The sequence below is a fragment of the Nelusetta ayraudi genome, unplaced genomic scaffold (genome assembly GCF_046127955.1).
Source record: "Nelusetta ayraudi isolate G7.1 ecotype Tasmania unplaced genomic scaffold, CSIRO-AGI_Nayr_v1 ptg000042l, whole genome shotgun sequence".
NCBI lineage: Eukaryota > Metazoa > Chordata > Actinopteri > Tetraodontiformes > Monacanthidae > Nelusetta > Nelusetta ayraudi.
This window is the reverse complement of record NW_027466092.1, coordinates 13,905,018-13,917,035: the sequence shown is the minus strand read 5'-3', so window position 1 is coordinate 13,917,035 and position 12,018 is coordinate 13,905,018. Positions and strand designations below refer to the sequence as shown.

At 47.1% G+C, this 12,018-nt stretch overlaps 1 protein-coding gene across 4 annotated transcripts in view; it reads right to left on the bottom strand.

The window, feature by feature from the left end:
• grid2ipb (glutamate receptor, ionotropic, delta 2 (Grid2) interacting protein, b) overlaps nucleotides 1-12,018 on the bottom strand; it is a 29,843-nt gene that overhangs the window by 15,337 nt on the left and 2,488 nt on the right. For 2 of the 4 annotated variants that reach the window (XM_076034695.1, XM_076034692.1), the window contains 3 exons: nucleotides 5,226-5,498; nucleotides 2,161-2,246; nucleotides 128-197 (listed from right to left, as the gene is read on the bottom strand). In XM_076034695.1, coding sequence (XP_075890810.1) covers nucleotides 128-197; nucleotides 2,161-2,246; nucleotides 5,226-5,498 — 429 coding nt within the window. Of the gene's footprint in view, nucleotides 1-127; nucleotides 198-2,160; nucleotides 2,247-5,225; nucleotides 6,374-11,090; nucleotides 11,308-12,018 lie in introns of those variants that run through there. The other 2 variants (XM_076034694.1, XM_076034696.1) reach the window with 2 other exon arrangements.

The window sequence follows — 12,018 nt, the reverse complement described above, 5'->3', positions numbered from 1 at the left end:
AAATAAACTATTGGCCAGCTCAACATGCCAGGACAAAAAAACAAAACAAAAAAAAAACTACTACTACACCTACTGCTGGGAGTGAAACAAAAAAAGAGTAAAGCCCAGTTCTTGAGTGAAGACAAACCTCATGTCCAGACCATTGAGGAAGAGGATGCGGTCGCCTGGTTTCAACCCACATTCTTCGGCAGGACTATCTGAGAGGGAGACAAGAAGCGTGGCAGGAAATCACAATCACCAATTTGGCTGAGCGCTCGCGGCTAAATGAGGTGGGGGGAAAAAAAGCGAGCAGACAGCGGTGACGTGGAGAGGTGGTGACTCATGGCCACACTGTCGTCCGTTCGCAAAGCCCATCAGCAGAAGTGATGAACGCCGTTACATAAGGAAACAGTGCTGTCAAAACAACAACAGCAAAAAAAACCCTTGTGTGGAATCTGTTCTGCTCGCCATCGCCTCCTCATCTGTCGCCGACCGTTTATATTTCATTTCTTATTTCACGGACAGCGGCTCTGGTGCGTCGGGGCCTTTGTGCACACTGCCGGGCCACGAGACAGACTCAGAAAACTCCCAGAGTCCGCGGCTCCTCCCGCTGATCGGCGAAGGATCTGAGGACGGATCACGATGAGAGACACGCTAGCTGGCTGGCTGGCTGGCTGGCTGGCTGGCTGGCTGGCTGGCTGGCTGGCTGGCTCTCCACCCCCAGCATCTCCAAATCAGCCTCCATAAGGGCCACTGAGTCAGTTCGCTGCAGCACATGATGGTGGGAGATGCAGTGGGTGGGAACAGTGCCGTCATCATCAAACACACACTCACACACACACACACAACACACACCTCCCTCCACGCATAGGAGCCTGGCAAATTCCTCGCGAAGAAAAAGTTCACACCATCACTTCTTTCCCGCTGCCTGTGTTTCAAACTAGCAGACGACTGGGACGAAGGACGAAGGACGAGGACGAGACTGAAATGATTCCGCCGGCGGACGTTTGCTGTGACTCTCGCCGTGTGTTTGATTTTCACAATTCTTCTGTTTGCTGTTGTTATGATGACTTTTTTTTTTTGGTTTGCTATGAAAAAAGGTGATTTATATAGTTATCTAAAAACCAAATAACAGGCAGTGATTCAAACTTCTGATCTGTTAAACTAAACAAGTTTTGTTGGATATATTTTTTTAAATAGTCCCTGTCATATTTCATATTAGAATACTGGCAAATTGTGTTTATCTCAGCTTAACATAATGAGGTGGCAATTTTCTTTCTTGTTATGGAAATAAGATGCCCAAACTTCAGCAAAAATAAAGTTTTTGTGGTTTCAGTACAATAATACGAGCTTTTTCAGATTTTTTTCAGAGAGGCAATGAGTGCTTTTAGTGAGTAATGTGACGCCCCCTAATGTGTCATCACAAGTAAGGTATTTTGCATCCTTCATTTTATTATTTATCCTTATTGTCATCATTATCAATATCAGTTATTTGTCTGTTCTCCGCCTCCTCTTTTACACTGTTCTACAGGATGGAGACTGACTTCAGCAACATTAGTAACTGTCATCAGGTCTCAGTCATTGACACCTGTAACAGTAACAAGCACCTGAACATAAACAGAATTGTTAACCGCCGTCTGCTTTGTGTCACCTTGCAGTCGTGCGTCACTTTCACAACAGATTCTCCACCGTGGCACTTTGATTATCGTCTCGTCCTTGTGTGAACAATCATATGCATGACTCAAACAGGTGTCCAGCTCATCTCCCCATCCGAGCCGACGTAGTGCTGACTGATCGCTGTGTGTGTGTGTGTGTGTGTGTGTGTGTGTGTGTGTGTGTGTGTGTGTGTGTGTGTGTGACTGCCCCGTACAGCCTGTTCTCAGTGTTTTCAGCCCAACATTTATGGGTGAGTCAGACGAGTCCACTTCCTGCTACACTCACAAAGAAAAAGGAAAAAACCCACCACCACCACCACCACCTCCATCACTCTACCTCCTCTCCCCCGCCACCAGCAGCTGGAACCACAACAGACTCGCCCACGTGAAATCTCGTCCGACCCTCCTCCTCCTCCTCCTCCTCCCTCAGCAGCCGACTCAGGAGAAGAGCAATGTTTGGGTCGAGCTGCCGCCGCGCACACGCAGGAGGAGGAGTGGGTCGGGTTGGGTGGGGCCGGGCTATTACCTGGGATGACGGAGTCCACGCAGACAGGGGCGTGGCCTCGCAGCGTGAAGCCAAAGTTCTTCTTCCCCCGGTACACGCGAATGATCCTGATGAAGAGGAAGGGGCAAAGATTAGATTCAGGTTGCGTGTTTGCCATGTTTTTGTGGTGAGAAGACATGACCAGTGGAATGTGAAGGAGAGGCAACTTAATGAAAGGCGCTCAATCAAAAAATATCAATATAATCAGTGACCACGAAAGAAAAAGAAAAGCCAAGATGATTTTTTTTCTCGTCTCCAGACTGTCAATGGACCTGAAGCTGCACAACAACAGTTTTGAATGGTTCAGCCTCGTGCCAATCAATCGCGCCTTTTGTCTTTTGTTGTTTAGCTCATTGTTTAAATGGCTGTCAGATAGCGGCGAACAATGGCTATTCAGAAAGTCACCCAATGATGTTTAGTTCAGTTTCTTTGTGGATCAACATTCCCGAGGTCCACATTCAACACAAAAAAATCAGTGCTGAGGGCTTTAATTCTTTCTGTGAGAAGATCCATCGTAGCCGAACATCCTGGTGTAAAGTTACAGTGGTGGGAAAATGCATCGGACAGACACAATCAAATACAAATTATTATTATTATTGTTCTTTTTTGTGAACAAGAAAAGAGGAAAATAAAAAAAAAAAAAAAAAAAAAAAGACAAGCAGACTGTCCTGGTCCTGTTTGACAAGGGAGACATCATCTTGTTGAAACATCCAGTTTTGGGCAGAACCGTGGACATTCAGAAGGGAGCGTGTGCGTTGAGGGTGACTGAGTATATGAGAATATATCGCAAATTTGTGTGGGGTCCAAAAAAAGCCTTTTTCCAGCCACTCTGAAGGAAAGAAAGCACCCACCGTCTTTTGACCAGTCAGTGCCAAAGAAAACCGCAGAATTATTTCAGAATCCAACTTTTAACAACACTCATGTTCCCGACGCTGACAGCAGGCGCCTATTAGCTGCTAATTAGCCCTCACTTCCTCCTGTTTACACAGTTCCACTTTTCAATTGATTGACTGCCTTCTGCGGATGGCAGGTGGGCGTCGGCATGAAGGCAATGACGCTCATCTGTAACACTACTTTCCCATTTAGAGCTTTTAATTGGTGCGTGCGTGCGTTTGTGTGAAACCATTCCAAATTCTCGCATCACTCCCCACAGCTCCATCTCCGTTTAATTCCCCGGCTATTGGGAATAAAAAAAAAAAAAGAAAGAAAGAAAGAAAATAAAACAATTGCTGACAGCCGCTATGGAGAAGAAAAGCTTCGACTTTTCTTTTTTTCCCCTTTCCTTTTTTTTTGCCGCTTGTGGTGTCGCGCTGCCGCTCGTCCCCAGGGGAGGACTACACAGGAAGCAGCCGCTCCATCAAAAAGTCAGACACTTTTGCCATCCATCCACAGCACGTTGCCATGGTAACGACTCAAGGCTGCGCTGCCTCTATATGTAAACAGGATGGGAAGACCAAAAACAGGAGGATGAGGCGGAAAACACACAGATCTATTTTCTGATAGTCATGGTTTTATGGATGTTATGTAAGGACGGACTAAATAAGGATGGGAGCTTTAGGTGCCGCTGCTGCCTCTGTGTGTGTGTATGTATGTGTGTGTGGGTTCTTGTACGTATGGCGTTGTGAGGACATTTCGGCTGGTGCTCGCTGTTCTTTACAATTTCAGCACTGGATTTAAGGTTATGTTTAGCACTTAGGGGTAGGGCGGACAAAATAACAGGGATTTAATGGAGGTTCTCACTCTGATAGAGAGACAAAATCACGACAAAAGGACTGCAGTTGTAAATCTGGTAAATCTGGTTTTCAGTGTTGACAGAAATTGGCATGAAAGCACATTGTCGTGAAAGTCAAATAAATAATAATAAAAAAAAAAAGGTAGTGTGGATAGTGCAAGGGTGTACACTGGGACTATAAATGTGACTTCTGAACACTCAAGTCGCTGTTTCAAGTTAAAGCGATCTGCACCTGAGCTCGACTCGAGTGGGTTCATTATTCTGTGAGGTCAGCCTGCCGTTGTGAGCCACCGGAGACACGGACGGAGGCACAACATCAGCCTTGAACACTTCACAGTCCTGGTAAAAGACTCCCTGACGCCGTGGTCTGATTGTACTTTCCACTTCTAAACGATTCCATACGCTGCACCTTTTATGAGCTCAGTTCAGCAGCCTTTGGTCATCAGCTGGTGGGAAGCACTGAGGGAATAGAGCCAGCAACTCCAGGCTCGACCAATATAAGGCCATACCAATCTGTAGTCACTGATTCTAACTGTATTCTCTATTGGAGATTCATTCAGTCTGAGTGGCCTCTTACAGTTAAACCACATGATGCAATCAGCCAATTAAACACTACCGACCCCCGTGGCAGCGCGACCTGTCAACACGATGACACTTGATGACACATCGGGAGAGACGCCACAGCGTCCAGTGCGTCCACGGCGTTCACCACTATAATCCCGCCGCTGTCGTGCAGTCGAGTGCGTCGGTGGGCGGAGGAGCGGAGGAGGCGGAGCTGCAGGGGAGGTCGACGAGCGGAAAGTCGAGAGGTCGCGCGCAATGAGGACGGCCAGTTTTTCTTTCAGGGAGATTTCGGGACTCGGGGGGGGGGGGGTTTCTCCGTGTTGCGTTCAGAGGAACCTGAGTTTTAGAACGATATGACGAGAGCAGGGACACCTTTCTTTCTGCTTTACAGTCACACTGTCCTGCGTGCAGATGCCCACTACTCACTGAGGTGTGAAATCACCTGTTTGCCAGCTGATTCCCTCGTAGTAAACAGCACTGACAGTCAAAAGCAAATCATTCTTAAAGGAACCTCACAGCACATTTCATATTGAGGGCACTGTCAGCTGGGCTTCCTTGAATATTAGATACCCTTTAAAACAAGTGGTGAAAGATGGAAGCTAACTAGGAGCAAAACAGTATGCACTATAGGAGTATACACTTTTCTTAATGTATCCATGGGCAGTTAAGCTTTTGCCAATATAAAAATCATAAATGAAGCCAAATCTTACACACTGGAACTTAGAAAAGGAAAAAAAAGAGAGAGCTTTACCTCTGATTGGGCCCGATGGGGGGGTGCACTGGGACCCCGCAGACAGACTTCCTGGCCCCTCTGTCGGCCTCGCCCCTCCCTCCGACCTCCCCGTCCCTGGGAACGGAGCTGGCGCGCTTGGAGCTGCGGTGGCGGTCGGAGTGGTCCTCGCTGCGGCTGCGCCTGATCCTCCCCTGCGGCTCGCTGATGCTCTTGCTGCGGCACAGGCGGTTGATCACATTCTGGGACACGGCCTCGTCGAAGCGCTGCCGGTGCTTCTTGGGGATGAAGATCCTGGCAAACATGGTGGCATGTGAAGGAGAGTACGGGTTGGGGGGGTTGGGGGTGGGGGGGGAGAGCGGGGCTGTTAGTTAGTTAGAGTCCACGGAGAGTCGCCTCGGCTCGGACGGATGGACGGGTCTACATCTCAGATCCAGTCCGTGTGGGAATGAGAAGAGGCAAAACGGAGGTCCAGCATGAGCGGAGCTGAAGAGGTGACGAGCAGCCGGACCGATAGTCACAGTCCACACGAGGTCGAATCTAATCAACAGGCTTCCACCTTCAGAGCAGCGGGTTGAGAGGCAATAAAAGAGGCTTCAGGTTGGAGAGGTTGAGGGTGCTCAGGTCCCTGGAGAGAAGACACACTCAGGGAGAAGAAGAGCAGGGAGCCAGAGGGAGAAGATTTTTTTCCCACTTTGCGGGCGAGAAGAATGGTGAGGAGAGGAGTGAGGAGAGGAGCGAGGACCTCGCGGCGTCACTGGCTGCGATCTGACTGGGTCTCACTGCTGCAGCGTGAAATAGCAGCGGCGGAATACAGCAAGAGAGAAAAAGGTGTGGGAGTGAATGAGCACGGGATTTCTTCACCCTCTCTCTCTCTCTCTCTCTCTCCCGCACGTTCGCACTGGCTCTCTCCCTCTCTACACATCTCCATTATCTCATTCTACGGCTCCCACACTTCCGTCCACGCCTCACCTCTGTGTCAGCGCTGATTGCGGGGCTGCAGCAGGAAGGCATCGTCAGCCGGTAACTCACCGGCTTTCCGGTTCCTCGACCTTGATATTCACCGCCCGGTGGTGTTTTTTGTTTGCTTGTTTTGTTTTTTGTTGAGCCGGAACAGCGGCGCTCGGACAACCACTTCTTCAAAGGCCGTCTGAATGTGTTTTTATCATGATTTTGCTTTGTGTTTCTCACACAGCCTCTGGGTGCCGAGTACAATGACATGAGACCAAGTGGAGGCCGACGCTTATGTCTGTTGACTGCATTTAAAGACCAATGAGTTTGTTTGATTTCTTGACCATGAAATAAAAGCGACATTTCCAAAATTTCAACAAAGTACAATTGCGATTAGCAGGTGTTTTAATTGAATGGTGTGAAGCACTTAAGCCGTGATTCACGTAAAATCCCGCGAGACCCCACATTGAGGAGCATGGAGGAACAAAATCTCCTGTATAAATCTGCATTTCCATGCTGTTTGCTGTCAAGGTTGTTTTTTTTCCCTCTTTGATTACTCGTAAAAAAAAATATTCCATCTCCTCCGTCCAAACATAACGCGCCATTTTCACTTGAAGTGAACTGGTCATGTGACCTCGTACGTCACGTCCGCTGACGTGTAAATGCGAAAAAGTGTTTCCACGAAACTGTCGCGATATACCTCCATATCGATACGTCTGAAAAAACGGATTCGCGCAATTCTGGGGGTAATGGAAACGCAGCTCGTGTGAGTTATGCTAATGGTTGACACGTAGATAAAACTGATGGAACTGAGCTCAGCACAGCACAGCGTGGTGGCACCGCATCATCCACGGTGCGGCTGCTGTTGTTTACGAGCTCGCAGTGACGCCTTGTTTTGCTTGACGCTACTGAAACTTCTTCTTCTCAAAGTGGAACCGCTTGGTCCACGAGTCACCTCTTTGGCGATAGAGATCGTACATCTGGACAGCCTTGATATCAAAGCGCAGACACGTTGTAAGATGTCAGTGTCCGCTGGGCAGCCTCACACACACTGCACTGCAGAGCAGGACCCAGCTGGGCGTTGAAGCGACACAACATGAGGAGATTGATTGCCATGGTGACAACACACGCAGTATTTCATGTAATGTGCAGCCTTTGCTGATCTCGATGATCCCGGCATGAATCACGCTCATGCAACCCAACGCGGCATTTATTTCTCGCAGTGTAAATGTGTTGTTATTCTGCCTTCACCGTCGGAGGAGAGGGTTAAGCGTCTTGGGTCACTAGACAAAACATGACTTTATTGGCAGATTTCTCAGGTACTGGGTCTCTTTTTTTTCCTTTATTCTTTATGCCAGAAAACATTCCCTCACAAAGAGTGAATCCAGCCTCCACGTTGAACTCTGGAAAGCCTGGAAATGGTACCAAAAATAAATAAATAAATAGCCAAACCAGTCTGTGGAGCATCCTGATAGAGACAACACACACAATCAAAACCACACATTAAACCACCAGTTAATACAACTTAAAAAATAAAAAGTACCCGAATCCCAGTTGTCACAACAGGAAATGCTGGATTATACCTGTCCTCTAAGATCCAGCTCAGAGGAGACCTCAAATACAGCTTTGGGTTTTTTCTTCATTTCCCAGACCAAGACCAAGTCTTTCCTCTGAATCGCCGCCGATCACAAGAGTCAGCCGACGAACGAGCCCCCCTGCGAAACAACAGCAGCAGCGGAGTAATTAACAACAAAACTCACCGACGGGGACGAGAGGGAGCGAGATAAGAGCTACCACTGTACCTCTCCACCAGAGGCTAATTAAGCTGCGTGAAAACAACTTTGACAGCTAAATAAAGCAATTAGGACGCGCTGGTTGTGCAGGGAGGAGGGGGTGAAGGAGGAGGATGGGGAGGAGGATGGGGAGGAGGAGGAGGAGGAGGAGGAAAATGAGACGAGCGCACGCATCTTCAGACTAAACTTGAGGCGGTCGTGCTTTTCATTTTCATCATCCTCGCCTGCTTAGGCCCTTTATTAAGTGGCACTCAGGTACAGTGAATACGGAGCGCCTCCAGCCCCCCCGGTGCCTGTTCCTGCCGCGTGGCGCATATTGAGAATCTCATTTACATGCGGAACCCGAAGGTCACAGCTCCTGTTAAGGGAGCCTGCACGAAAGGAGGAGCTGATTCTTTGAAAACACTTGCGCTCTTTAGTAGATGTGGAGCCATAACAACCACCTAATTAGAGCCTCGGCTTCTCTGCTTTTTACCAGCCGAGGTGGATATTTCTACACAATGTTGGAGGGATCAATTAACAATTACACAGCCCGCAGAGCTGCTGTTAAAGAAGAAGAAAAAATCCAGAAGGCCATTAACTGATTCTGCTCAAGACTTTGCATTATGATTCAATTAGTGTTTTTGGTCTCTCGCCTTTTAAGGACACAAAGCGGTCAAAGAAAGAATAAAACACAACCTTTTATTGTGAGTCCAGGTCCAGTGGAGGAGTTCTTTTTATCCATCTCGTTACTGAGTAATTATTATTTTATGTGATGTACTGAGAAGCCAACAATCTATCAAAACAACATGCAAACACTAGTGTAATGGAAGCAGATTTTTTTCTCTCTACTTTGCAAACACCCCTTATTTAAGAGCTAAACTGAAAATGCCGGCAGGACTATTGCGGCACTCTTTTATCGTTGAACACCCCGCTTGCATTATGCGGCTCTCTACATTTTTACTGCTCACTGCGCTGTGATTAAAGAAGCTAATGAGCACTACACAAAGGTCCCCACTTTACATAACGTGGGTAGTTTGCTGACCACTATATTCATCCACTTTCCATCTCCCCTCTCCATGTCCCTCACTTACCACTAGAGGCTAATGAAATCTGGTCTTTTGAAAAAACAATCATCTCTTCAACATGTCCTGTAAGTTCCATCAGAGAAAATTCAACACATAAGCTAAAACTCTCTGGTTTTCATGCAGAAAAACCACCTTCTACACCGTTTAACAAAAATGCTGTGCCTTTCATTTGTGGAACAAATCAGTCCAGTTAAAGATATAGGTCACATATTTTTAGCAGCAGTTGCAGATTTTTCTAAATGTAAACCCAGTTGTTGTTTTTTTTGTTTTTGTTTTTTGTAATTCTGAAGCACAGACCACTGGCAATGGCTGCAAGACTCTTGAGACATAAATAAATGTTCTGTAGTGATGCAGGGGGCAGCAGCCCACACAGTCCCTCAACATTTGCTATCTGTGCTTTCCTGCTGTTTGCTCTCTGCCTGTAATACAATTCCAATTTTGTTGATGACACGTCTGTACACAAGGGTGTGTGTGTGTGTGTGTGTGTGTGTGTGTGTGCACGCGTGCGTTTGTGGCTGTGAACGCCTGTCCAAACAGCCTACTCATCATCAAAAAGTTTCTCGCGTCAACTTCTAAAACCGTAATGAGTGCTCGGTTTTGACCTCATTTGTAAAGAATGGAGATCTATAATTATCTAAAGGACGATTGTGGAGGCGGAAGCAAGCGAGGAAGAAGGGACGGATTTCTCAAAAGGGACGGATGACACGCAGAAAACTACAAAGTCAAGACCTCATTTCATGTCTGGCCATCGCGGCCACACGAGGCTTAAATGTCAGACACGCGAGGCTGATGACTGATGTGTGAGCACATGAGAGGTGTGGAGTGGCTGTCCTTAAATGTCCTCATTGTCCTGCGAAGGAGAGTTGTGCATGACACGCTTTGGTGGAAAACCTAAGGGGGATTACATAAGAGCACTTTACATCACAAAATAAATGTTTAGCATCACTATTGGTCAGTTTATGGTTTGCAGTTTGCTTTCGGGAAAGCGCTTGGAAAAATATCAGCACAATAAATCGTACATCTAAAGGCCCAGCGTGTAAGATTTAGCAGCACCTAGTGGTAGGAAAGTGTACTGCATACAAGTCAATACCTGTATTTTAATCCTGTGTAGCATTGTGCCGCGCTGTCACGTTGACTCCAGAGACATTCAGACAGGAGTTGAATCATCCTGGTGTTAAAAACTATTTTCTGTAGTCTCCCCTACCTTTTTGGTTTTCCATTAATTTTACCAACACAGGATGTACATGCATTGCTAAATAACTGTGCAAGCTCCTCCCACATGTTGTGGACAGCAGAGTCCAGTTCATCTATTTTTATATTAAACATGTTTTGCTGTGCACTAGTGAGAGCAGCGCTGCAGCAGCACAGCACCGGTTACAGACAGGCTACACCCCCAGCCTCCTGTACTTAAAGTTAAACACCATCATTATCAGCACTATTCAAATAGAAGAAAAAAAAAAAAACTCTCAAAGCTTTGTAAACAGCATGCACCGCAAGGGGGAGAAGGGCAGATGAATTCAGCCAATAAACCCAGAGCCACTGAGAGATAAATCCAAAGACTGTGATGCAGCAGTAACAATACAGTGATTAGTGGCAGATGTCACATGGTTCAGAGAGTCCCTCCTTTTTTTTTTGCAAATGATACTAACATAATACTTCTGAAAGGAGTCCCTTCGAAATCAGAAAGCGAAGACCAACAAATTCCCAAGCGACAAAAAATTACAAGTCAATCCAATCGTAAATCACAAATTGACTGGAAAAGCAGCAGCGAGCCGTCCAATCACATGCGGTTTCAGCGAATCAACAAAGCTGGTGGTTCGATTGAATTATTGAACAACAAACACAGCGCCTGTCCTGGAAAAAGAGAGTGTGTGTTTCGTTTTTTTAAGCTGAGGGCATCAGACATCAAAAGTGGCATTCTCTTGTTTCATCTCATTTGGAATCAGATTATATTTACACAGGAGGGACCACCTGTCAAATCAAATCATCCACTGCAGGCGGTTTTCGCAACCTTAAGTTAACAAATTCTTATTTGAAAATTAGAAAAAAAAAATGGATAGAGCGGGCATACTCACCCCAGACAATCCATCGTTTTTTGTTTTTTTCTTTGTTCGTTTTTTTTTTTTTTTTTAGCTGTCACCCATTGTGGTGAGGAATAGAGACGAAACCCGAGCACCAAGTTGCGGCATCTCACGGTGACACCTACTGCCTCCGCGCCGCCGCTTCTTCTCCGTGGGGAGTGGGGGGGGGGGGGTGCAGGAATGAAGGAAGGATAGGAGAGGTGATGGAGGATGAGGTGGGACCTCAGTGCAAGCGGTGAAGCTGTCGTTACCAAGTATCGGAGGGAGGAGGGAAAAAAAAAACCTCTCACAACAGAGGAAGACGGAGGGAGGAGGGAGGAGCTGCAGAGTGGAAATAATGGGAGGAAAACCCATTGCAGGAGAGAGGAAAGACAACACAGAAACACCCCTCTGAGAGGAGGTGGGTGGGAGATGAAATATAAAACAGAGGTATAACATCAATGTTAATGCCACTTGTGCCAATAGATGCTCCCCTCTCCTCCTCTGCGCAGCCGACTTCATTTGAATTATTCAGGGCCAATCTGGGGGGCTAATAAAATTCCCACCTCGTCCTCAAATGACTCCAGGTAGTGAAGCGGCCCGTTTGGTTCGTTCAGCTGGAAGCCCTTCTTAGAGCGTATTAATACCACCAGGACAACAGTGGCAGGAGGGTAGGAGCACAAAAAGCTCCGTTGGCCGGTGGAAGAAGTGCAATCTGTGGACAAACTCCCCTGGGGTGGGAAGTTGTTTGCCCAGCTCCAAGTCAAATGGGGATGGCGCCCGTCCATTCGGTGGAAGCACCGCCGTTGCAGAAAACAACTTTTCTGGCTCTGGGACGAAGAGCAGCACGGTGTTGGATTCAGTGGATCTGCCAGTGACTCATCGGGTGGTGAGCCACTCTGCAATCCCTCCGTGCTAGTTTAGCCTCTCGGTTTAACTCAAA